The sequence below is a fragment of the Sardina pilchardus genome, chromosome 7, assembly GCF_963854185.1.
Source record: "Sardina pilchardus chromosome 7, fSarPil1.1, whole genome shotgun sequence".
NCBI lineage: Eukaryota > Metazoa > Chordata > Actinopteri > Clupeiformes > Clupeidae > Sardina > Sardina pilchardus.
The window spans coordinates 15,751,197-15,778,119 of NC_085000.1; the positions used below are offsets into that span (position 1 = coordinate 15,751,197).

Below are 26,923 nucleotides of genomic sequence, written 5' to 3' on the forward strand. Positions count from 1 at the left end.
TGTTCACTCTAAAGAACCCCATGATTCACTTTTAATCACTTTAATGAACATTTGAACACTGGACAAAAATACAGGACAAAGTCCTGAGAAAAGAATTCAAATAAACTGGACATGTGCAAATTCACATGTAATACTTAATCCCACTTCCTCAAACCTGCGGGTGTGGTTTTGGTGCCGTTAATGACGGCAGGATAAGAAGAAGTTGAGAAATATCCCATGAGTTTTTTTTTAACTCTGACAACTGGATTCTAAAATTAAACAGAGAGAATCGCAATGCTTAGCTTTTAATCTATGGCTTGCACTTGCACATGATATTGAGTTCAAAAACATGTCTGTGCTTGTGTGAAGTCCGTTGGCAATTTTGTTCTCCTCGGACCAACAAGATTGTAAAATTTAACAGAAATAATCAACAATGACTCACATTTAATTTGTGGTTTGCATTTAAACATGTCGGAGCTCAAAAAACATGTCTACCGTAATTTCCCGACTATTAGCCGCGGCTTATACATTGATTTTGCAAAATTTCTTCATCTATGAGGTTAATACAGGGGGGCAGTTAATATGGTGTTAATATGGTTTTGTTTCTTTTAACTTGCATAAAACACTGTCCTGCGGCTTATACACAATGCGGCTTATATGTGGGAAATTACTGTATGCTCGTGTTTAGTCTCCTTGACTAAGTCTCTTTTTGTGCATCTCCCTAGGATGAAATTTAACAGAAATAATCAACAATGATTCACTTTTAATTTGTGGTTTGCATTTAAACATGTCGGAGCTCAAAAAACATGTCTATGCTCGTGTTTAGTCTTCTTGACTAAGTCTCTTTTTGTGCGCCTCCCCAGGATGAAATTTAACAGAAATAATCAACAATGATTCACTTTTAATTTGTGGTTTGCATTTAAACATGTCGGAGCTCAAAAAACATGTCTATGCTCGTGTTCAGTCTTCTTGACTAAGTCTCTTTTTGTGCGCCTCCCCAGGATTTTTGGGTTTCCTGTCCACTACACAGACGTGTCCAACATGGGGCGAGGCGCTCGTCAGAAGCTGCTGGGAAGGTCCTGGAGCGTGCCAGTGATCCGTCACCTCTTCGCCCCACTGAAGGACTACTTCGCCTGTGAATAATGAGCCTCTTGATACCAAGCGCTGCTTCTCCTCCACAACCACACACACACACAGACACACACACAGACACACACTCAGGGGTCTGTCACCAGAGTCCATCTCTGAAGGCGATAGGGAGCTCCAATGAGCACAGAGCTTACAGTGCCATCTCTTAACAACTATAGGCCCGCATAACTTCCTCATTGGTGGACGGACCAACCAGGATCCTCAGTGTTAAAGTACTCAGCAAAGGTGAAGTGAAAGGTGGCTGTCGGATTGTGTGTCTGTGTGTGTGTGGTGTGTGTGTGTTTGAGAGAGAGTGAGAAAGGGGTAAGAGTGAGAAAGGAAGAGTGTGCGATTTATGATAACTGTTTGTTGTCAGACATGTCCAAGGGGCTCCCCCTCTAAAAGCCAGGGAAAGGCAAAGATGCTCAGTTCAATAGCCTGGACCAACCCGGTGCCACATTACTGTACAGTGACCACATGACAGGCTTCAAGTTCAGCCTCGGCGTCACTCCCAAACTCAGGGTGAGATAAAAAACAAAAGAAAGTCCTTTTAGACGCTGGAATGATCAGAGAGAAGACAGCGTTTGTATTTGTTTTTGGAGACGTTGTGCTGTTGATAAGTGTCATTTACATCAGTAAATGTCATTTATGTATGTCCGTAAGAAACACTTAACAGAACGATCAAGAATGTGTTTTCATCATAAATGGCAACATTTTTAGAAAGATGTTTTTTTTATATCCAGTTATAAAGATATACTTGAAATCATAATCAATGCAAAAAAAGGTGTTTTTGACACACCATACCAATTTACTTTTGGCTGTATTTGGGCACTGTAGTTTATTTCTGTGTAGATTGCATGGAATACCCCTTTGCGAGAACAATGTGTTTCCTTTGCAAAAATAATGCAATTGTACATTTGTGCAATGTCTTAAAATTGAGAAAATAGAATATTATCCAAGAAGAAATAGAATAGTTTGGTGTCACTTTGAAGGGTTGAAGAATGTATGAGAATGATGCATAAAAGTACAAGATATTTTTAAATGTAAGATTTAATGCTACTATATATAACTAAATATAAATCACTTAACAGAAATATTATCTAAATCAGAAAGTTTCCCATTTCAAAGTACATAGACCGTATTATCCAATACTGGCCGGAAATGTCTCATTTTGTGTTTGCCAGATTTAAAATTTGTATGTTTTATCCAGTGAATACTGAAAGAGAACTCTTAAGTATACTGTAGAAGACATGTGTGTCATGTCCACTAGAGGGCATTATCTTCATGCTTGTTGTAAGATTTTTTGGAAACTTGTCTGTACATTGTCTTGACAAATCAAGTCATTGAACACTTTTATTGAGATTTTGTACTGTACTGTGTCTGGTCCTTTGACGAACCCAATGTTTACAACTCACCATTGCATTTTAAATGTAAAGATCTTAAGAAATGGAAAATTCCAAAGTCCAAATCAACAGAATGTTGGTGTTGCGTAGCGAATACAAAGAACAGGTCTACTGTTCTAGAAGCCTGTTGTTTTTTCTCAGTAGAGAGTGGTGGGAGAGATGGAACGGTGCTAGGTTTGCCTTAACAAGAGAGCACTCTGCTGTAGCTTTTTATATTGAAGAAAAATCTTAATTTTTACTGTCTGCTAATCATTTTGTAATTAGCATTTTTGTCTCATACTTTTATGTATACAATGTCTTTTGAGCTACTGCTAGTATATTCTCTATATGTAAGGTGTATTCTCATGGCCAACCAACTGGATATTACAGTTATTACAGTTTTTTATGATAATTATCCGGACAGAGAGATATGAACAAACATTTTAAATCTTGTGCACACTACAAGAATTTGCATTATTGCAATAACTATTGCCATTCTCTCAAAACGTTTTTGGTATTTCCTGATGTCTGTTGGTGCACACATAAAGTGAATACTTCCTCATAGATCACAACATGTAATGAAAGATTCTGTTAAGTCACTGTTACTGAAACATGGAACTTTCTCAAGTCTAATCCAGACTAATTACATGTGGACATGCTTGAAAAGACAGCCGGTTTCTCTTGGCTAATGGACTTTCTGCTCTGCCATGACCATATTCCCAACTCACTATGTTTTTTACTCATGTTTTTAATACTTTAAAGCTTGATGTATACATAAAGCCTTTATGTTTAAAGAAACAAAGTAGAAGAAATGACAGCTTTTAAAATAGTTTTGAGTAGTCTTTGATTTTACATTTTGTTATATAAAAACATTTGTGTTTTTTAACTTCTGTGAAAGAATAGTTTGTGGTATACTCAATCCTGTACTAGTGCCCAGTTGTTTTATTTTAACCATAGCTATGGTTTTATTCTGAGAATAAAACATTCAAGAACAAGACTTTCCTTTTAACATAAAAGCACCCACAACTCTATTTTTATACTGTTTTACTTGATATTCTTGAACACTGTCAATAAAACTGATAATACATTATGTTACACTTTGCTTGTTGTGAACCTTATTGTATTTCGACATCCAACTGTAAGGTCATGCTTTATAAGCTAATACAAATCATGGAGCACAAGTATTGGAACCATCCAGAACAAATGATCAACATCTTGATTTTGTAGGACATACTGTAAGTGACAAGAGAAGACAACAGTCATTATTTGACTGATTCTTGATAGTGAAGTGATGCCGGTAGAGAACCCTATCCACTGAAACACTTTTAAACAGTCCTTCTGTTTCTTCAGGCCACTGCACTGGCTTTTTCATTGACTCTTGGTGTCCAAGTAAGGAACAGACTAGAAGGCCATCAATGATGGTAAACAAAAAACATGAATCGTGGCTAAAATAATACAAAGCCAAACCAACCACAGAAATTCCTACGCACATTTGATCTTAAATTTAAAATGTTACTACTATAGATGGGTTTGTGGGATATGGGTTACGGTATTGCAACTGTGGTAGGCAACAATTATATTTTTGTGGGAAATATAAACACATATTATGTTTATAATGTGCAGCTTTGAATGACTCTTCAACATTAGTTCTCCATTTCATTTCTCTGCTTTAGAGTTGCTCAGACCTGTGTCTATTATAAACAGGTCAAGGTCCCCCTATTAGCCTATTTGCCTTTTTAATTCTACCTCATTTTGTATAAATCTTCTCTCAATCTCCACAACACTATGCTTTCCATGGCATCTTTCTTCACTATTTTAATGTACGACACATATCTGTCCCTCTTTCTCTATCTTGCCCTTTATAAACTTTATAAACGGTTCTATCTCAGGCTCTTCCACAGACTATGAATAGGGCACCTCTGCAATCTGTTAGGCCTTTCTGCAACTGCAAAATCATCACACACTTACAGTATAATGACATTTGCAACATTGGAGAATGACCTCTATTTGTAAATGATTTGTATGGTAAAAATAGTGGCAATAGACACATTGCCTAAAGGTGGCCTGTAGCTTTTGGCTCATCGTGTTGCCAGTGAGCTTATTGTTAAAATAATGAATAAATATGTTTTATGTAACATGGAACTGGTCTTCCATGTTATGACTCCAGAGCTCTTGTCCCAATGATCAATTCATCTTCTCACTGCAACACACTCACAGCTCAGATCTGATGTATCTGGTTTGATCTGCAAGACTGACCAATTTGAACATAAGCCTGTTTAAATGGTCTACAAATTCAATCTAATTTTTTTAGCCAGACACTTGGAACAATGCTAAAATAACACATTCATCATGCAGGAATAAAGAATATGCTTAGAACCTCACTCACAGTCCTGCATTTATCTACTGTCATATTTACTTTGGCCACAGACACTTTGGAATCTTTCCAAAATCTCTCCAGAGGGTTTGCATAAAGCTCTATTCCATACACAAGCCGCGGATTCACTCTGACTACCCTTTTATACTGTTAAAAAGAATCATATGTTGACCCAGCTAATTGCTGTCAATATGCTGTTGATGCTGACACACCTTAGCATTTAGCCCTACTTATCTTGCATGGAGAAACCAAAAAGGTAATCAGAGAGTTTACCCAGGCATCACTTATACATATTCTTTACTTTAATTCTTCCACTCACAAAATGTAGGTTCAAACAGGCAGTAATATAATTCTAGTTAGTGTAGTATTCATGTGTTTCATGCCACAGGTGTATGAAATCAAGAACCTAGTCTATGAATGCAGACTGCATGGTCCTGATGAAACCCATGAATAGTTCTGTACACTAGCTTACTTAAAGTCAGCAAACCAGTTTCGAGTTCGTTGACATGGCTGTCAACAAGTACCTGAAAAATGAGTGCATTAGCTGTACCAAAATGTAAGAAATACATGCGAGTCTTAACGTCCGTGGGTGGCTCAAATAAGCACTGCGGTGTGGCACTCTGCTTGGGTTCAAGTCATTATAAATGCGATTTTAGCCTCCACCTTTTTACCTAAAGACAACATAACCTAATTTGGCTTGTTTAAACAATATGAGACATCCAATTGATCGGAAACCCCAGTGCTATCCAAAGCAAGGTGAAGCCATATTTACCCTTGCGAAAAAGGCATTTTTCAGTTTTCTTCCAGTAAATCATCAAGAATAAAATATGAGAAACCTTTATTGATAGAAAACATGTTATCAACACTTTTCATAACACATCAATGAAGGTGTCATGACATTATAAAAAAACCTGCATGTTGCCCTGTGACAACATTGTACATAAGACTCCCCTATGGCCATAGCAATTCCAAACATACACAGGACATTTTTTTATGTGAACTCTCGGTTTTTTGGATTATACTTTTTGTGAGCGAGCTCCATTCCTGTTTTTTGGTATTTGCTAGGAGCCTATAAGGACAACAGCCACTTTTACAGGCCCAGATCCTCTCTTTGAAAACATACACAGGAGACATGATCAATTTCTAGGTATGGAGTTTTACACAGCGGCCAATCAACAACCGAACCAATTTACCCTCAAAAACAAAATCTCTTACAACTCAACCATTATGGGCAAACACATCACCAACAGAACAGCCTTCAAAAGCATTTCACGAAGGTCATAAATCAGGCACCTGCCTTCATGGATGGTTCATTGAATTAAGCCCATGACACCTAGAAAGTTCAACAATGGAATCTGGTGTCGCAGCCCCTGGCTTGCTGTGATGCCAAAGAAGGTGGGTGAGCTGTCTGAGGTACCAGTGAGGCACTAGAGAGTGTGCCTCTCGAACTTTTACGACATGCCATCACTATGTGCTCTGACTACCATACCAAATGTCCCTGTCTCTTTAGTGTTTAGTGGTCAAGCTGCCGGCTTGCCAGCCTGTAAGCCCAGGTTTGAGGCCCGAGGCTCTTTCTCTTTGCTACAGTGTAACCTGCCTGTGTTTCTCTGCTGAGACAAATAGCTTACTACACTTCCAAAAAGTGAGGTACAGGCAGTGCCGCTGCTACCACCACGTGCATTACGCACTGCGTGCAAGGGGGATCAGGGGATCGTCGGGGCACCAGCGTTTAGCCGATAAGTATAAGTAGCTTTACTTCAAACTGCTTTTCATTCTTCAGAACATTTACAATGTCAAAAGACAGCTACATCTTGCATGCAAAGATGATATGTTTCCTCTCAATCTCCACTATGCAGCAGATATCATTTCAACTTTATGCTACTCCATTTAATTGGGAAGGCATCTTGAGTTGTAAAGAGAGAGAGGGAGACAGAGATGTTCCAGCTGCATTGTCATTGTTTACAATGAATGTATCCTTTTGGATATAAGAAACGTATAAGTAAATCGTGAAGGCAACAAAGACATGGCTAGGAGATTTTGGAGTTATCCAGTTGCCAAAAGACATGTCAAAACGAATGAGAAAGCTCATAATTCAATTGCAAACAGAAAATATCTAGAGAGCATCATGTCATGGCATGCTTCTGTTTCCAAAGCAATGACGGCTGTTTATACCAAGTTAAAGGCATGCATATCATTGTTTATACTGCTCTATAAATGTGGCACAAACAATAGTTTGTTTATTATCATAGTCGTTTTTGACTGGAGCTGTCAAAAATGTTGCTATGTAGACTCAATGCCCTTAAAGTGACAGTGCACCATTATCAGCATCGTCCTGGAGAGGGGATCACCACAAAGCAGTTCTTCTAGGACACCCACATGGTCAGCAGCGTCACTAGGTGCAGGTATTGAAGTGGAGAGTTGTTTTGTGTGTGTGACCTCAAATCTTCGATGTGTGTGTGTGTGTGTGTGTGTGTGTGTGTGTGTGTGTGTGTGTGTGTGTGTGTGTGTGTGTGTGTGTGTGTGTGTGCGCCTGTGAATGTTTGGGTAGGTTTATGGAGCTTTCTCACCAGTAAACAATGATGTTGTGTCTTCATGATGATCTGCATATATTTATTATTTTAACATCATATAGAGGCAGGCTAACAGGGGAGCTACACCAGGCGCGTAACTGAAGCGTTCCGTTCGCTACGCGTAAAATCCATTTACGCTTCAGTTACGCGCCTGGTGTAGCTCCCCTATACAACTGAAATTTGAAGTATGATAGTTGTAATGCACTCAATTCAATACGTAGGCTATTTTTGTTATAATGGTAAGTGTTTATAGCCTGCGTTTGACGTATCAAAATTATAAGTTGCTTCATTGTGGTAGCCTCATAGGCTACACTGATATAATTATGAAGGCTCATTTTATGCAACAGTAAAACAATATTATATTCAAAATATTTTCCACAAGGATCGCACAGTGCATCGAGGGATAAATTAAACCTAATTTTGGTGTACGATCTAACAAATTGGTTAGGCTTACGCGTACAAAGTGTGATGTTGAAGACGGTCAATAGACGAACATGTTGGTGACTAAAGGCAACTTCTGCATTTCAGTATTAGCTAGCCTACCGATTTTTTGGAAAGGGCTTTTTGCAAACCTGCTGCAATTTATTAGGTTTAGTTCGAAATAATGTTTGAAATAGTGAATGATTAGCGTTCTTGTTTAATTAGCCTAATTCATGGTTACACTTAAATGAGGTTGGTTTGAAATTGCAACGAAATTGCAATGAAATAACCAGGCTAGTCGGGGTCAGTGCACTGAGGTCCATTAGTGATTTTGCGCTGAGAGCGTTTCTTTGGATTGGGAAGAAATTATTGAACCATACATTGCTGGAAACTGGAAAGACGATTACGCACATTTAGGCAATAGCAGCTGTGATGGAAGGTCGAGTTTTTTATGCTCTTTAATGAGAAATCGGGGTGAAACTTCTAATTCAGATTAAGCGGCTACATTTTTCCAGTTGTAGCGTAGAAGTCAAATCGGGATTTAATGATGTCGGAGTCTGATAGATAAACGTTAGAACTAGAGAATCATTGTTCAATCCCAGTGTGTCGTCCAGGATTTGTGGAATGCCACCATGCGACGTTATCTGGCCTATTTGTTAAGGGGGTTTGTCATTACGCAACGTTATACAACATGTTGGCTTGTACGTTCGTAAATACATTGAACAAAAGTTTGCAGGACGTTTTGTAAACTAAATATAACTCATGAGTATGTATAGCCTATTCAGATTCTTGTAACTGCCTGGTAGCTCTAGCTATTGGCTGCAGCTAGGTAGAACCGATTGCTTTCGTTTTTTTCGTAGGATACCGATAGTAGGCCTCGGCTACTCAGTGACATCGAGAAACGGCGACGTACGTTCAAACTGCAAAATCGCCGGAATTCTACTTTAACACTGGGCGTGGGCTAGTGAAAGGCCCAGCGAAAGCCTACGAATTCTTTACGATCAATTGTTCTATGCTAGACCAATCACAGGGGAGGGTGTTCCAAAGGGTCAGGGGGAGGACGCAAGAAAAAAATCCAGGGGTAGGCTATAGGTAATACCCAGTTACATCTTGAAGCTTGGGTGGTGGTAAGTCACGATTTTTTCTTGACTGCCATTTTTAGGCGTTGCAGGTTATTTCGTAAACTAACGTTAGCCTACTTTACCAGTTAGGCCAGGCATGCGGAAGATGTTTAGCCTATCAACAGCCTATCCGACTACAAACCGAGCCCTTACGGAAACACGTGTAAACCTGTAGACTATTAAGAAAACAAAAATAGATAGCTGGCGATCTTAATGACAACAGATAGGCTATTTAAATCTTTGTTATTCGCTTTTGTTTTAGAATTCACTGACCCCAAGTTATGGAACGCCAACGAACGTCGATATTTCAGCAACATTGTAGCCCAACACAGCAGTGTAACATTATGTCCATGTCGGAAAAGGATATTATGTTATTTCATGAAGGGCCATGTTTATCAAGCCACAATAGTCAAGTGCGGCTCTGGCACGTGGTAGTTTGATAGCCTCGGCTTCTTGAGTATTTGGGTAATTTGTAATTTAGCTCGATTGGTGTTACACGGGTATTTTGATTTTACACTAATTCAATTCTGGCACATGGATACAAAAGAAAGCTGGCCTATGGCTTGACATGGCCATGTCCAAAACAAGCGTAAATGGCGTAGTTCTAAAACATTCGGTTGCAGGGGAGGACGTTTGATTAAATGTATTAAGATGGATTTAAATTACTCGACGTGAGGACCGGCTTTTTAGAGTTGGCTTGGCTATCCTCTTTGTGCTTCAAGAGAGAAAAGATAATTTCCCAGGATTCCCTGTGAAACATGGTGCGCGTTACGTCCGGGGACCATCTGAAAAGAAAATGGCCAATCTTTAGTGTAAACGGCCGGCTGTCTGAATATTTGCAATTTATGTTAGATATAATTTATGGGATAAGTGGCTAACAACCCTCAATAAACTCATTATTTGTGAATCAGTTTGGTCATTAACACCCTTTACGACCTATAAATATATGACAACATTTGCAATAAATGGAAAAGTGACAGTAGACCTAGCTCTTCCACTGAGGTGAATCAGAATCACACGTGCTAAAGCCTACCTTACACTGGCACGATTTGGGAAAGAATCTTGAAAGATTGTAGTCTTTTGAGTAAAGCTTGAATGATGGGCATTAGTTCAAAGACTACAATCTTTCAATAATCTTTCCCAAATCTTGTCAGTGTAAGGTAGGCTTTAGATGTTATGAAGATCATAAGACGGGTGGTGTCAATTAAAGGGACCCAAGTGGTTTCACGAAATATGAGTTTGTTCAGGGTACTTGGTCACTTCTCCCCATTAAAAAAAACAGTCACTTCTCCCCATTAAAAAAGTGCTTTTGCACCTTTTCAACCGAAGATTGAGTGTTTGGGCTGGCTGTAGTCTCTTTTCAGATGATCTCTGGCTGCAGTGCACAGATTAGGGCTGAATGTATGGGCGGAGCGGGTTCTCTATTAGGATATTTGGCGGTAAAAAAAAAGAAAAGAATCTAGAGCCTGGTTGAGTGATCTAGAAAAGGAAGAGCATGCGTGTACAAGTAGGACAGCCTATGCGGCCTTAAACATAATCACCTAAACTTAAACACTTAACCACTTTGAACCAGTAGTTTGTTTCAACACTGCTACGTCCCTTTTACATGTTGTGAATTCCTCTTCCATGCTGTGCTAAACAATCATGTAGGCTAGGCGACACTACTTTCACTTCCCAGTTGTCAGGTATTTTGCTCCGATTACTCACAGCCTGCGTGTTCCCATCCTGCCTTGCGCGGGGAACTCACACTCTTTGTATAAGCAAATCATAGGCTACTCATCTCCATATCCTTGTTGAAGTAGACAGGTTGTCTTACTCCGTGTCTTGACAGGTTTATGTGTTTCCATGAGACAGGCTAGAAGATGATTGTGGAAATGGAACCGACGCCAGCTGAGCAGCACAGTGAAAACGAACTGCTGTGCTGGCTTAATCAGGCACTGCAAGCAGGCTTCACCAAGGTGGAACAGACATGCTCAGGTAAACTGAAGTGTGTGTGTGTGTGTGTGTGTGTGTGTGTGTGTGTGTGTGTGTGTGTGTGTGTGTGTGTGTGTGTGTGTGTGTGTGTGTGTGTGTGTGAGAGAGAGAAAGTAGTCCCTTGTAATATATTTGTATTTAAGTCACTTTGGACAAAAAGTGTCTGCTAAATGTAATGTAATGAAGGGGAATTGAGCACACAGAATAATGTCCATAAATCCTTTTATTGTGTAGTTCAAGAATTAAGCTTATGTCTTTAGTTACAGGCATATTTGTCTTACATTTTATTTAATCCATTCTTTGCATTAGACATGCCTAGCAGTTCATAATGACTGTGATTTTGGACTTTTAGGTGCTGCATTCTGCCAGCTGATGGACCTATTGTTCCCTGGTTCTGTAAATATGGATCGGGTCAACCTTACGGCACAGGAGGAACTGGATATCCTCCACAACTACAGCCTTCTTCAAGTTGCCTTTAGGAAGAAAGGAATCACTAAAGTAAGTGATTACGGAAAGACAGGAAATATGTTAGAGGAGGAAGGGATCAGAGGTTTGTAAACATTGACATGATTACAAAATTGTTATAGTGGAAAAGTATGTGCACATCCCAGGTCAAGGTGCAGAACAAGGGTAAATCATACAAATGGAAAAAGGTTCGCACACTTGAAATCCTTATTTTTAGTTTTATTTCCTCTTTTCTCTTGCACAGAATTACGTTTCAACCGTGACCACACACAATACGGATTTCAAGTGTGCGAACCTTTTTCCATTTTCATGATTACAAAATAGCCTTTAAATGCTTACTATACTGTTGACTCAACTGTAGCCCCTATTTTTGCTGTCTTCATTGACTTGGGTTTCACTGCTAGTCAGCAAGGCTGCGTTATGGAAATTGTTGTTCTACAAGTCGGTCTACCTTGCCCAAGCCAGTCATTTTTTTAATGATCCTAAAAGGTTGAGACACATGGTCTATACCTATTCAGAATATGTAAATCAAGCAATCTCTGTATTACTTAGTATTTGTGTTATTGTGATTTTGAGTAACGGTGTTTCATGTTGCTTACTTGTACTCTGTATTGCAGACAATCCCTGTGGAGACTTTGATTCAAGGAAAATCTGAGGAGGCCTTGAGTCTTCTGCTTTGGTTCAAAGGTGTGTTCAACGGTAACTGTGAAGGACAGAAATGCAGTTCTTTGAAAACCTGTGATGAGGAGGGACTGGGGCCATTACCTGCTCAGCGACCAAAAGCATTGACACAGCTGATCTTCTGTAAGGCTCTTCTGTTTATCATTTCCTGGCCTCCCTTTGTAGGAAAATAGTTCATTTGACTGTCAAAATAGTTGATTTGATTGTCATTGAGACATGAGTTTCACACTGGCATTATTTAATCTTTTCCCCATGTCACAGCCGAAGAAGAGGGCAAATCCAATAACTCTGGGGATTGTGAATCTGCACCATCTCGTCTCCCAAGCACAGACATGGCAGAGGTCGACTCAATGAATTCCTCTTCCTGCAGTGCTGCCACATTAAGATTCATCCGCAAACATGCGTCTGAACTATCAGCTGGCTTCAGCTCATCATCGTCCTGCAATGGTGTCAGGGCCACTCTTGGTCATGGATACCCAAAGGATATTGCAGCCATATGTGCCCAAACGCCATACTGTTTGTACCTGTATGTGGGTGTGGAACTGGGAGAGCAGGAAACAGGAAATGTGATCTTGATCGGGTTCTTTGACCAAACTGTCGGAAGCTATTGTTTGCGTATACTGGATGTTATCCAGCCCATGGAAGATACAGAGACAACAAGTCTGATAGAGACGTTGGACAGGTTTGATATTCCAGTGGAAAACCTCACCGTGTTTTACTCCAATTTGGTGGACCGTGACCAGAGCAGTGTGTTCACATTGGGTCTAAAAGCCATGCAGTCTTCAGTGGTGTCATTGTGTGGCCTTGTGAGTTTGACAGCACAAGCATGTCATGAGGGTCTCACAGCAACAGGACATTATGAGCAGGTCTTAGAACTTATCAGGAAGATGTCTGCGCACAACTCTTCGTCTGTCACCAATGATACTCTAAAGCAGCTCTTCAGTGACTTGGCAAAGCTGGACACTAATCGCCCTTTAACTATGCAGTCCTTGCTATTCACCAGGACTCTTGGTAATATTTCCAGTCGTTGGTCTACACTGACCAAATACTTTGGTTCTCAGAAGGTCGAGGAGGAGGGAGCACGTCAGATCCATTCCTTCCTCGTGGACCGTAAGCTGAGGCTGATGATCATGTTCCTAAGCTTTGCCTTGCAACCACTGGCTAAATTTCAGGAGATACTGGAAGAGGGTTCAAACTTTGGCCAGATCCTCAATGTTTCATCTGGTCTGATTCAAAGCTACACCTCTAGTTTCCTCCAATTGACAGCCATCGCACGTTACCTCAGGAAGTATGATGACTCACTTCTAAAAGATGCAGCAGAACACCTTCCTATAGGCAAGGTGAAAGTGGGCCACGAGGTTGAAGATTTCCTGTCTTTGCACAAGGCAGAGCTCACTGAATTGTTGGACGAATTCCACAAGAATACGGTCTCTTTCTATGCAGCAGTCACGTCCAGCATTGTCAAGAGCCTGCCTCTCTCCACTGTAGCCTTTGTAAACATGGCTGCCATCTTGAAACCCGAGGGGCGGCTTGAGGTGACGAGCAGAGCGGTGACCGACACTGCCACCCAGATGGGCCTCTGCAAGAACCCGGAGGAGGTGGCCCAGCTCACGGATGACTTCCTCGAGTATCAGCTCTGTGAGGACGTGGACAGCCAGCCTGATGTGGATCAGCATTGGAAAGGCGCGTTGAGGATCATGGGAAAGTCATCCATGTTCCGTAAACTCATCCTCAGTTTTATGTCTTTCCCCAGAATGCTAAAAGAGGACAAGATCTTTGCTCAGGTGTGTGTCAGGAATTTTCTGAGCTCGGAACACATTACGTGTGTGCGTGCGTGTGTGTGATGATAGTGTGACTACAAACTACAAAGGTGCACTGCAATTTTGAGATTTCATGAAATCTGAACTAAACAATTTATATTGCAGGTATTTCAGACAGTTGGTGAGAGCCGGAAGGATGTACCAGTTGAAAAGACAGAAGAGGCTCCCAAGAAACCGGACGCTGACGTTGATGATGCCCCAGGTGGCAGCACAGAGGCCACTACCCCACAGAGGCCACAAAGACCATCAACATCCCCATTGACAGGTCAGTTGGAGAAATCGTGGTTGAAAAACCTGATTTCGTTGATGCATGCTGTTATTCTTTTTACACTACCTGAACAATTCTTGAATTTCCCCTATCTATCTATTTAACTGAACAATTTATTGTTTCACTGACGTTGTCATTATCTCTAGATGTGGTAGAACTGAGTGAAGTAGATACTGAGGAGGAGGCTAAAGAAGACGTTGTGCTGGTAAAAGGTGAGTGCACACAAGACCTTCAAAACATGTATTCAGCAATGTAGTAAGGCAGAAATCTAACATTTTGTATATATATATATATATTCTTTTATCTGATATCCTTCTACCATTTTCATTTAGAAACAAAACCAAGTATATCAGAATCAATAGTTATTGATGATCTGGAGGAGGAGGACATGGATGACAATGAGGAGGTCATTTTGACAGATGTATCACATAATGAGGTAAGGATCTTAGTTGATTGTGTTATCATCTGTTTTTGTGTCTTTACATAGACTTAATATCTGAATATGATTTTTTTTCACAGAACTTAGCATCAACTCCTAATAGACAAAAACAAGGTTACCCATACCAGGTGAGAAATTGTCTCTTTTGTGTGTAAAAATTCCCATAGAGGCAGGCAGATTTTTTTTTATTTTTTTTTCATTTTTATTAGGGTGCATAGTGTCCTGGATCCATGAAATAACTGGCATTTAAAAATACAAATCTGCCTGCCTCTATATGACCGAAACGTTGTGAATACTGAATAAATGTTTGCATGCGTAATGGACAGTGTGCGGGATTCTCTCCTTCAAGTATAACTGGTTAACATTCCAACGCACCTGTCCCCACAAAAGAGGTGTGAAAAAGCGTTTGTAAACATTATTCATTCTCAAAGATAATGGTTGTCCTTAAAGGTTGGATTTTTCCTTGTTGTTTTATTTCAGGCATTAAGATCAATTTCCAAAATACTATTTTATGTTGCTCCTTATCGTCAACCTTAGCATGTGTTCCAATTTATGGAGGAGACTGTATTCCTGAATTCACTGTTGCAAGTCCATGTCATTTTGGTTAAAGACGTCTGCTAAACAGGCTAACTACGCTGTTCTCCAATGCAGGATGGGAGGGGATTTGAAGCTGGCGATCTGGTTTGGGGTAATGTGACTGGCTACTCCAGATGGCCAGGGGAAGTGTTGCCATGGCGAACCAAGAACACAAAGCCTGGCATCCGCAAAGTGAAGTGGTTTGGGGATGGATTGCTTTCTAGGGTGAGCAGAGCACAGGTTTTCTTAGTTGTTGTTTTCGTTTGCATTTAATAATTTATGATTTATTTAATGGCAATGCTGACAGCCTTATTGATATTCGCGTATGTTGTACATTTGGTGAATTATTCTATTCTATCTATTCATTATAGATTCATGTTGGTGGACTTCACCCTTTCTCAGCTTTCGCTGAGAGCTTCTGCCACAAATCTCTTGCTACTCTTGCCCCATATAAGGCTGCTATTCTCCAGTCCCTGCAGGTGACCATGCAAACTTGCTCGCTCACATCGTCTATGTTAATGCTTATACGTTGTTGTGCTGTCATTGTAGTGACAATACTGTAGGAGTTGCTGCTGACCCAGGTGTAAAAGCAATGTTATGTTTATATATATATATATATATATATATGTATGTATGTATTGCCAATATCACTATTTTTGTCCTTGTCTTTGCAGACAGCAGCAGAGCGGTGTGGGAAGATATTCTCATTGAAGACCGATAACAAAGACGAGCTTCTGCGACAAACGTTGGATTGGGCTTTCAATGGCTTCATGCCCTCTGGACCTGAGGGCCTCAAGCCTTTACCCCAGACAAACAGCCCCACAGGTGATCAACAGAAAACAGGATCACATTGGTGTTTCGAATATACATCTGGCATTTATTTAATACTGTATATTTACAATATATTTATAATTACATTTTTATTTGTACAAAATTGCAGAACAAATACCTAATGGGAATGAGTCTACTCTGTCCGGCTCGAAAGAAGTATCTGTGTGTTTGAAACAAATGAACTCCTTACACCTGGAGAATGGTACCGATACCATAGCCATGAAGCCCAAACCAATTGTTGGAAATGGGACAAAGTCTCCTCGCACTGGTATTCTGGGTCGTCCGAGAAAATACAAAATTGGCGTCAAGAAAGACAAAGCTCAGAAACGATCTTTAGAAAGTCAGCCAGAGTCAGAGCCCGAATCAGACTTCAGCAGAGGTGAGTCTCTACTAAACTCTCTAGTCATGCTTTTGATTTGTTTCATATTATTCCTTGAGATGTATTACAAAGTGTGTAAAAATCAGCATTGGTGCATTGTGTTTACACAACCATTTTCTGCCACATTCCTCACACATAAAGTCTGATTTTTAGGTCGCTCTCCTCTGAATTAGACATATTTTATAATAATGTGTTGTCTCTTTTTCCCCAGATCAAATGATCGATCAGGTTTTGGTCAAGGGGAAGAATATTGAAGGTAGTATGTGTGTGTGTGTGTGAGTGTGTGTCATTTGTTGTAAAAATGGACATTATGCCTCCTGTTTTTTCTATCGGAGTTGGTCTTAGTGGAAATGTTTTGTGATTCTTTACCTAAAGATTTCTGCTTGTCCTGTGGAACGGCTCAGATCAGCATCATCCATCCATTATTTGAAGGAAGTCTTTGTTTAAAGTGCAAGGTGAGTCCTCCGGGCCACATTTCTGAGTCTTTGTCTAACCTCTGTCGCTTCAGACTTTAATTTCAATTTCAATTTCAATTTCAATTTCACTTATAGAGTATCAAAACATTACACATGTCTCATGGTGCTTTACAGAGTGTTAAACATTCAAAGAGAGCCCATGAGTAACAGGGGCAAGGAAAAACTCCCTAGAATTGGAGATACATATAGGAAGAAACCTCAGACAGATCCACGACTCAAGGGCCCAACCCATCTGCCTAGGGTCAGTTACAGTAGAGTAAAGTCATTTGTAGGATCAGAAGGTTCAAATAGTCCAGTGTAGGGAATAAATTGTCCATTGTCCATTAGTAATCCATTAGTAATTTCGGAAAGTAATGGGTCGCTAGGATGCGTGGGCCAGGGATTCGGGCAGGGAACCACAGCAGGCGATGGTAGGGCAGTCATAGGGATGACTATGGCAATGGCAGTCAGAGGGATGGGACTTCAGGTGTGATGAGGGCCAGGCACAAAGATGGCTTATGACTGGTAATTGTTTACCTCATAGGTGAGGTATAGGGGTAAGGGAAGAGAAATAAAGTGGGTCAGTATTACGATAAGTCATGATGGTTGGTATTAATAAGCATATCAATGGGGATATAAATTATTATACTATAGAAGGAAAAGGCAGAGGGGGAGAGGGAAGTAGAGGGAGTTGAACGACAGGACAGGGAGAGAGGGAAAGAGGGAGAGTTGAGAGAGACAGAGGGAGAGGGGAGAAGAGGAGTTGTATGGCATGACACATGAGAAGTCCATGACGCTATGCTAAAGCAGCATAACTAAGGCATGGTGGAGTTTAAGTGGCCTGTTGACTGAACTGATCAAATGTACATTGCTCTAGCGGAATACATACAGGTACTGTATGTTTTATATATATATATATTTTTTTATATTTATTGTTTTTTTCCCTCCAGGATAATTTCACTGAGACACTTTACCGCTATGATGAGGATGGCTACCAGTCGTACTGCACGGTGTGCTGTGCTGGGTTGGAGGTCATCCTGTGTGGGAATCGTAACTGCTGCCGGTATGTGAGGGCTTCCCTCTAACCATACAGTCACATTAGCTACAAGAGACAGCGACGAAGCGACAGGCTGCCATTAACTCTCAATGGGAATGGTTGTTCCACAGAGGCAAGTGACAAATGGTTGCTATGCCGGGAACAAGGTCGGTCCAAAATAATCCAAGATGGCAGAGCTAATTCATAGACAGAAGTATTTCTATAGTATCAAGTAAATTCAGGGTTTTGGTATATTTTGAAAAAAAATATGAGAAATAAGCACTATTAAATCTATAAAACTCTGGTTTTGTAGTAAAGCACAATTTTATCTGCCAGCAACCTAGCATGTAGCGATCAATCACGTGCAAAATAAACCCTTGTGTAACGTCCACTCAGAAGCGAGTGGAAGGTTCACTGTCTTTGGTAGGGAATGTGACTGTAGGGTAATGTGCCATTGGCTGCCACTGACCTTTTGGTTATGTTTGGTTTCTCTGAGAGGGAACCAGCCTTGTGGAACCGGCTGAGAAATATCAAATCTCAATTTCAAAACAGTCTCTACTTTCCTTTCCTGTCTTCTATCATCCTTTGGAAATGTAAGTTATTTAAGCATTATCGCACGAGTGGGAGTGGTGTTGTTGGCCAATATCGCCACGGCTGTGGTTCGCCACAGGCACGAAGCCGAAGGCTGAGTGCCGTAGGTAACTACAGCCGTGGCGATATTGGCCAACTACACCACGACCACGAGTGCGATAATGCTTTTATACAACAGTTCCATTGCCAACAAAAAAAAGATACCCGAGTGCATTTTTAGGAAGGATAATTATTATTTGCCATCGTTTAAATAAATTTATTTAGCCCAGTTCCTCCGCTATGTGAAGTAGGCCTAGCTCAGAACGCTTGTGGTTGCTATGCAACTGCTAAGTCAAAGAACATGGAATCAAATCAAAGCGAATAATCAACCGTCGCGGAGTGATTATTAGCTGTGAAGAGTCACCAGTGGTGATATCGGTTAATATCACCACTGATAGAACGCGTCTCGTCCAATCAGATATTGCTAAATCGTTCGACCGGACCTAACTGTTGTATAATATAGAACACATGCCCTCCCACCATCACATGGCTGTGATGTCAACACAGTCCTCTCTCCTCTCCGAAGGTCATACTGTGTGGACTGCCTGAACATCCTGGTGGGTGCGGGAACCTTTGACCGGCTGAAGGAGGTGGACCCCTGGATCTGTTACCTGTGCGAGCCCAGCAGTGCAGGAGGTGCCCTCAAACCTCGGGAGGACTGGAGCATCCGTGTCCAGGCGTTTTTTGCGAATGACAGCGGCTTGGCGTTTGTAAGTGTGTTGTGTGTGTGTGTGTGTGTGGCCATTATGGGAGGCCAGGCAAGAAGCTGCTAATAATCATTCAAGTGATTGTGTTGTACAAGGTTCACTGTGAACATCCACTCAGATTAAAAAGAAAAGAAAAAAGTCTACTCATACTTTTAAAAAAATATATATATATATTTTCTCTTCTTTTTTTACCTCTCAGGAACCTCACCGGGTTTACCCGTCCGTCCCAGCCAGCCAGCGGAGGCCCCTCAGAGTTCTCTCCCTGTTTGATGGCATAGCCACAGGTTGGTGCCTTGCCTGTGGGGAAGGTTCATTTAGTGAGCCGAAATTTGAATATTGTTCAATAGGCAATAAAAGTGTTGAGTTTGGGAATGCAAACGTTAAGTAAATTCAAGTGTTTTTTTGTTGTTGTTCTTGTTGCCTTACAGGATATCTGGTTCTGAAAGACTTGGGATTTAAAGTGGACACGTACGTGGCATCAGAGATTGATGATGAGTCCATTTCTGTATCAATGGTGAACCATGATGGCAAAATTGTGCACAAGGATGACGTTCGGACCATCACAAAGGACCATGTATGTCTAGATTTGTGTTTTTCCTTTTTCTAATTTATATTTAAATAAATGACCCATTTCAGTTGCTATATGAGCATATGTGTAAAAAGAAACCACCCAGGGCTTTTTATAGATGCACCAATATATATTGGCCTGACATTAATATCGGCCAATATCGGCCTTGTTGACCGGTATGGCTGACTGGCCCATTGCAAATATTGGGTGCAGACCAGAGTCCGCTAGAAAGCAGTGGTCAGGGGTATGTTTTTTTAGAACTTAGTTGCAGTTTGAATGCTACCTGCTCCAAAACCAAGAAATAAACTGTTGTTTTTGTGACATTACTAAGTGATATTGGTAAATAGAAGCTAGTGTGTATTATATGACATAAGCAAACCTGTGTCCGTAAAACAAAAATGTAATGGGAACGGAAACCAGCTGGGTCAGGGCCATAATCGCAATCAGGTACAGTGACAGTCCAGTTCAAAGGACCCAGTGTGAATGCAACCTCAGTGTCGGAGTGAAGATGTAAGGAGCAGAACACAACATGCCGTAAAGATAAAGATGGCGTAACAACAGAGTTAACACTCCACTGGAAATAGATGAGCATACTGGAAGAGTCCTCCATGCATGTAGTCTGTTTCAGTCTGTGCATCACTAGAGCTGCTGTTTGAGCCATAGGTAGGAATTGTATTTCACAAAGCAAAATTGTTTATCTTAGATTGCGGAGTGGGGGCCGTTCGATCTCCTCATCGGGGGAAGTCCATGCAATGACTTGTCCATTGTTAATCCTGCACGTAAAGGATTATTTGGTAAGGAGAACTCCCATGCGTTTTTTTCCCCCTCATGCATTCGTTTGCTTCGTAGGAAATTATATAACTATTCACATGTATTTAGAGCAATGAAAATAGCCTTTTGAAGAGTTGAATCATTATCGATGAATCGGGATGAATTGTTTGCCATGTGTAGTCCTAGAACCCAAGATGTAATGTGGACATGTTTGCGCTCTGCAGTGTAATCCAATGCTGATTGATGCTGTGACAAGTCACTAGAGGGCAGTATTGCACCCATTTGAAAGTCATCTTGTGCATTACCTCCCATGGGAATATCAGTGTTGCTGATGTGTTACTGGTTGTGATCTGAAGCCTGTCCTAATGGTATAATCTGCTGCAGAGGGAACGGGGAGACTCTTCTTTGAGTTCTACCGTGTGCTCAACATCCTGAGGCCCAAAGAGGATGACCCCAAACCATTCTTTTGGCTGTTTGAGAATGTGTCGTTCATGTCTCACAAAGACAAGACTGACATCTGTCGCTTTCTGGAGGTAAGGCTCTCTGTGTTTGGTTGGTTAGATAAGAGCCTTGCTTGATATTGTTGTTCAAAATGGCCTCAACTGTCTTCGTCCTGACCTGAAGTAATCCTTGTGTTTGCGCTCTGCAGTGTAATCCAGTGCTGATTGATGCTGTGAAAGTCAGTCCGGCCCATAGAGCTCGCTGCTTCTGGGGAAACCTTCCTGGAATGAACAGGTCTGTGCATCATGTTATTCCAGTGTGTTGTTGATTCAAATTGCTTAGAAATACTGCTTGAGATGGTGGACTTAACTGCCTAGTTTGGTCCTTTCAACTGAATGGAGTCCTTTACTGGGTCATAGATATACAGTCTTTTGTGGTCAGAATCACTATACAATGTAAAGCTGCACGTGGTAGTATCTTCCTGAAAATCTAAACTCTGTCTTCTGTGGTCAGGCCCATCATTGCCTCTCAGAATGACAAGTTGACTCTACAAGAATGCTTGGAGATTGGCCGCATAGCAAAGGTCAGGCTCTTAAGAACTATATGTTTACTAGGAAAATATTTTGAATCTATTGAACGTAACTTTAAAGTTAAATAAAGTTCTTCTACATCACAAACTACTGAAATAACTGATTGAATTCCTTTAACCCTTAAATGCATAACATGGGTCACAAGTGACCCGGACGAGTTTATTTTTTCTGTAACTCAGCTATAACTTATTTTCATGACCCAGCACTCCATGATATCCTCAATTAACTTGTTTTTGTTCATTACAATACTAAATATAATTTTTTTCTCTTAAACTTCTTAAATAAAAACACTTTTTTCTGTCACTACCCCTCTAATGCATAACATGGGTCACAAGTGACCCGCATTCATTTTCTATGGAGTTTTGTTGAAGAGTTAGGGTTTCTTAGCTATATTTAAGAAAATAATTTAATTTGTCATCTAATATTCCAGGTTTCCATCACTTACTTAGCTTCTTCCAAACATCAATTATTATTTTCATTAATTGATGGATACTCCTTGAATTCCAACTCTTTTTATTTGTCTAAATTACATTTGAACACATGGGTCACAAATGACCCGCATTCATTTCCTATGTAAAATTAGCCTATAATCAGAATTTCTTTGCAGTACTCTTTGAAATCAGTGTAATTAGTCATTTAATATTCAAATTTACCATTACAAATTCAGATTTTAATAAACAGCAATAATCGTTCACTCCTCTATGACTACTCTATGAATGTGAGTAAGTTTAGTGAAACAATACAATGATTGAACACATGGGTCAGAAATGACCTGTGTGTGCAAAGTGTGATTGTGAGTAAGATAATGAATATTATGAGAACAATTTTAATACAAACAACAAATTCTAATATTTCTAATACTAATCTGATTAGAAATAGTTGTTATAGGCCCCAGCCGTGACGCGGTTGGGGCACCTGCACCACACGCCGGCGACCCGGGTTTAATTCCTGTCCCGTGGTCCTTTCCAGATCCCACCCCAATTCTCTCTCCCACTCACTTCCTGTCATACTCTACAGTCCTGTCCATTTAAAGGCATAAAAAGGCCAAAAAAATAATCTGAAAAAAAAGAAATAGCTGTTATTATATCTAAACATTTTTTATTTGCTTTTGTAAAACACTGTACATTATGTCACTGACACTTTGAATACCAATACAGAACTGCAGTGCATCAGTAACGCAATTTATGTCCATAACTATGGATCTATGAGACTTCTCTCAGACCGTCACCATGGTCTACCTGTGGATGGCATCATTCATAGGTATACCGTGGTGACGGTCTGAGGGATGTGAAAATAGATCTATAGCGAGAGGACTTGGAGAACTGGTTAACTTTCAAACTGTGGAGAAGTAGTAAATGCGACTAAAACTGATGGTTTTGCTTGTCGTACCACCTCAAGCTGGTCATTTTAACTGGTGTTGCTGGTCTACATTGTTGGTTTTTACTGGCCATGCCAGCTTATGTTGGTCATTCTAGCAAGCCAGCATGACCATCTCACACCAACAATGTCAAGCTTGGCAGGCTGGTCACCAGCATGACCATCTAACACCAGCGGTATCCCACACGACAGGCCATGACCAGCTTCCTCAGATGGTCACGCCAGCATGTCAACCTGGTGGCCTAACCAGCTACACCAGCTAGCAGCAATAGCTGGAAGAAAACTAGCAAAGATCAGCTCAAACCAGCTACCAGCGTACCAGTAGGGATGTTTCACAAATGACCACAGTCACTTTATGGTCCTGGCACACAGGCCGTGTGCATTTGGAGCAGGAGAGGGTGACTTTTCTATCACTGGCAGTTGGACAAAGGCTGCATCGCTTTCTCTTGGATTTTCTTGTCTTAAGTCCTCTTGTGGCTGGGTTGTCTCAGCACTCCCCATATCGCCATGGTTTTGCAAATATTATAGTTACATAAAATGGTTCACATAATATTCATTATCTTACTCACAATCACACTTTGCAGACACAGGTCATTTCTGACGCATGTGTTCAATCATTGTATTGTTTCACAAAACTTAGTCACATTCATGGAGTAGGCATAGAGGAATGAATATAATTATTGGTGTTTGTTAAAATATTAATATGTAATGGTAAATTTTAATATGAAATGACAAATGACACTGATTTCAAAGAGTACTGCAAATAAATGTTGATTATAGGTTCATTTTACATAGGAAATGAATGCGGGTCATTTGTGACCCATGTGTTCAAATGTAATTTAGGCACATAAAAAGTGTTAGAATTCAAGGAGTGACCATCAATTAATGAAAATAATGATTGGTGTTTGGAAGAAACTAAATAAGTGATGGAAACCTGGAATATTAAATTATAAATTGAATTATTTTCTTGAAAATAGCTGAGAAACCCTAACCCTTCAACAAAACTCCATTGAAAATGAATGCGGGTCACTTGTGACCCATGTTATGAATTAGAGGGGTATTGACAGAAAAGTGTTTTTCTTTAAAAAGTTTAAGAGAAAAAAATACAACTTAGTCTTGTAATGAACAAAAACAAGTTAATTGAGGAATTCATGGAGTGCTGGGTCATGAAAATAAGTTTTTTTTAAAGAAATTGCTAAGAAACCCTAGCCCTTCAACAAAACTCCATAGAAAATGAATGCGGGTCACTTGTGACCCATGTTATGCATTAGAGGGGGTTTCAATAGCTCATGCATCAAAGGGTTAATTCTCATGAAATGGTTGGGTAAGCATTAAATGTGGTGTGACTACTAACATCATTTTCAAACAGGTTACCAAAGTGAGGACCATTACCACAAGGTCTAATTCTCTGAAGCAAGGCCCAAGAGAAATTATAATTCCTGTCATTATGAATGGGAAAGATGATAATTTGTGGATCACAGAGTTGGAAAAGTAATTTGCATTTCACACATTACACAAATTAGATTGCAAACTTGTACCTGGCACAGATTTTATGAGATGTGATGCCGACAACTATATTTAAAGTGTAACTGCACCCTAAAATATGTGTTTTGAGCTGTTGATTGATTGAAATTACTCAGTGGTGAACTACACTATTACCAGGGTTAATATTGACAAAAATCGTGTCGAGAAAAGTAAAATTTCGTATGATTTTGTATTGGAGATATAGCTCTCGGCGCCTTCTACAGGTTGAAATATGCCATGGCATTTTGGTGCAAAATGCTATTGGAATGCTGACATAGTCCTGCTTCTCTGGCGAATCTACGTCACCGGTCGTTACAAATTAGGAATGAAACGCCCCAACAACTGCTGCTCTGATTAGCCTACCTGTGATAAGCCATGTCTGCAGCACTCTTTCCCAGATTGACACAAAATCAATCACCATGGTTGATTGGCTGCAGCAGTGCTGCACTCCCTTCCAAATTTCAGAACGTCTCGCCCATTTTGAAAGCCTTTTTCAGAAATGTGAAGTGGGTGGAGTTATGGGGTGCAGGTACACTTTAAAATGTGGATGAACATAATTATTGCTTCCTTGAAACGTGTTTGATTTTGTGTTATGATTTTTCATTACATTCAGACTCACAAGTTGTTTGTTTGCCACCATGTGCACTTCTAGGATCTTTGGGTTTCCCAAACACTACACGGATGTGAGAAACATGGGACGTCAGCAGCGGCAGAAGGTCCTGGGTAAATCCTGGAGTGTCCCCGTCATCAGGCACCTCTTCGCCCCTCTTAAGGACTATTTTGCTTGTTATGACATGACCACAGTTATCACCACTAATACAACAGGATGATCATCAAAGAAATGTATTTGTATTGGTGATGAATTTTCGTGGAACTGAATGTATTTAGGTTTTAAATCTCTGATTTAAAATTCTGATTTCTCGCGTTTTAATGAATTGAATATCTCCTCATGCATTTTGTTAGTTAAAACTTTATACCAGTGTGGTTTTTTTTTAAAAAAGGAAATCGAACATTAGAGTGTGTATTATGTGCACAAATTTCCTCTCGGGGGCAATCATACCTTAATCTACACTATTTTTACATACAATTTTCTTAACGTATTCCTGAAACTCATGTACATTATGATCTTGTAAAATGCTCACTGCCTGTGTCCTAATATATGAAATGTGAAACACATTTACCTCATACAGATGTAGTCATCTGTTTTTTAAAAGTTTGCTGTGAGATTTTTATTTTGCTCAGAGAACTACTCAAAGTAATTTGTGATGACTTCCAAGTAGTTGTTTCTGCAGGATCCTCGATCAAACGTCATCAGGTCCTCCCGGGAAGCTTCCATATTGATGGATAAAAACTCATAAGTGTTGGCTTTGGGAGAATGTATCTGTTAAAGATGAAAATCATCACAAATGTTGCCAATATCACAAATGCAATACTGTCAAATAAATGTAGCTCAATTTCTCCAATAATTACTTTGTGTGGCATTTTGTTTGAGGTTACAGTGTCCCAATGGCCTTTTCCAAGACCACTCAATCCTGCCTACCATTTGGCAGGTAAATCAAGATTATTGATATGATCAGAACATGCAGAACAGGCTATGCATGAATCAAGGTAGGAATCCTGTGTAGATGCAAAGATTGTTAAGGCGGGGGAAGATGCTTAATCGAAGTCGATTGATAGATAAATGCTAAACATACCTGTTGCTATGGTAGCTACTAGCAGTTGCTAAGGTGTTCTTGGGGTAACTGAGATGGTGTTTGCTAGGGTTGATATGGTGGTGGCTATGCTAAATAAAGCAGTTGCTTCGCTAGTTGCTAGAGTAATCATGTTGATTGACTTAAGTGGTTGCAAGATTGTTGTTAATTGCTATGGTTAGGCTATAAGGTTGTTGCTAGAATAGTCATGGTGGTTGCTATGCTAAATAAAGTGGTTGCCAGGGTAATTGTGTTGGATGACAATAGGTGGATGCGACTTGATGTCGTCGTCGACATAAAAATGTTAAAACAGATTGTTGTTTGTATGCCACTTGGACAAACTTGGGCTAAATAAGCCATTATAGGAGACATAGAATGGAAATCATTTTTTTTCTTGGTTTTCATGAATTATGAGAGGTTGTGCATAAACAAAGAGCTATCATGAACATGAGGCATGGTTGTGCCCTCCTTCATATGAAAATCTTGAACTTAGAAATGGCCACTAAAAAATGGGCGAGTTAGAAAAAGAGCCTGCTTGTGATGTCAGACATCGCAAAGCCACTGAAGTTCAATTGTGGTTGCCAAAGAGGGCGCCATTTGGTCAAATGGACCATTTCAATACCCAGCCTAAATATATGGTTTTAATTGGGCTTGTAAAATTGTAATGAGTTTATTTTTTAATTTTTATTTTATCTAATTATTATTATTATTATAGTGCATGAAAAT

The 26,923-nt window shown here is 40.1% G+C and overlaps 2 protein-coding genes across 4 annotated transcripts in view; both read left to right on the forward strand.

Moving 5' to 3' along the window:
* The window catches only part of dnmt3bb.1 (DNA (cytosine-5-)-methyltransferase 3 beta, duplicate b.1), a 48,899-nt gene extending 45,315 nt beyond the window's left edge, over positions 1 to 3,584 (forward strand). For both annotated transcript variants that reach the window (XM_062540879.1, XM_062540880.1), the window contains exon 22: positions 981 to 3,584. In XM_062540879.1, coding sequence (XP_062396863.1) covers positions 981 to 1,122 — 142 coding nt within the window. In that variant the 3' untranslated portion in view covers positions 1,123 to 3,584. The remainder of the gene's footprint in view (positions 1 to 980) is intronic.
* Positions 3,585 to 8,898: 5,314 nt separating this feature from the next.
* Positions 8,899 to 25,961, forward strand: LOC134087406 (uncharacterized). 2 transcript variants are annotated; one of them, XM_062540882.1, is made up of 25 exons: positions 8,899 to 8,980; positions 10,829 to 10,951; positions 11,301 to 11,446; positions 12,031 to 12,217; positions 12,356 to 13,878; positions 14,020 to 14,179; positions 14,329 to 14,394; positions 14,515 to 14,618; positions 14,702 to 14,749; positions 15,273 to 15,422; positions 15,569 to 15,676; positions 15,872 to 16,022; positions 16,138 to 16,407; positions 16,619 to 16,663; positions 16,783 to 16,862; positions 17,813 to 17,925; positions 19,055 to 19,238; positions 19,435 to 19,519; positions 19,664 to 19,809; positions 20,507 to 20,597; positions 20,959 to 21,107; positions 21,224 to 21,309; positions 21,529 to 21,598; positions 24,352 to 24,473; positions 25,159 to 25,961. In XM_062540882.1, the coding sequence occupies exons 2-25, from the start codon at positions 10,837 to 10,839 to the stop codon at positions 25,334 to 25,336; spliced, it is 4,377 nt and encodes a 1,458-aa protein (XP_062396866.1). In that variant the 5' UTR covers positions 8,899 to 8,980; positions 10,829 to 10,836; the 3' UTR covers positions 25,337 to 25,961. The 2 variants fall into 2 exon arrangements, with proteins under 2 accessions (XP_062396866.1, XP_062396865.1); XM_062540881.1 differs by lacking the exon at positions 8,899 to 8,980 and adding an exon at positions 10,607 to 10,659.
* The last annotated feature ends 962 nt before the right edge of the window (positions 25,962 to 26,923 follow it).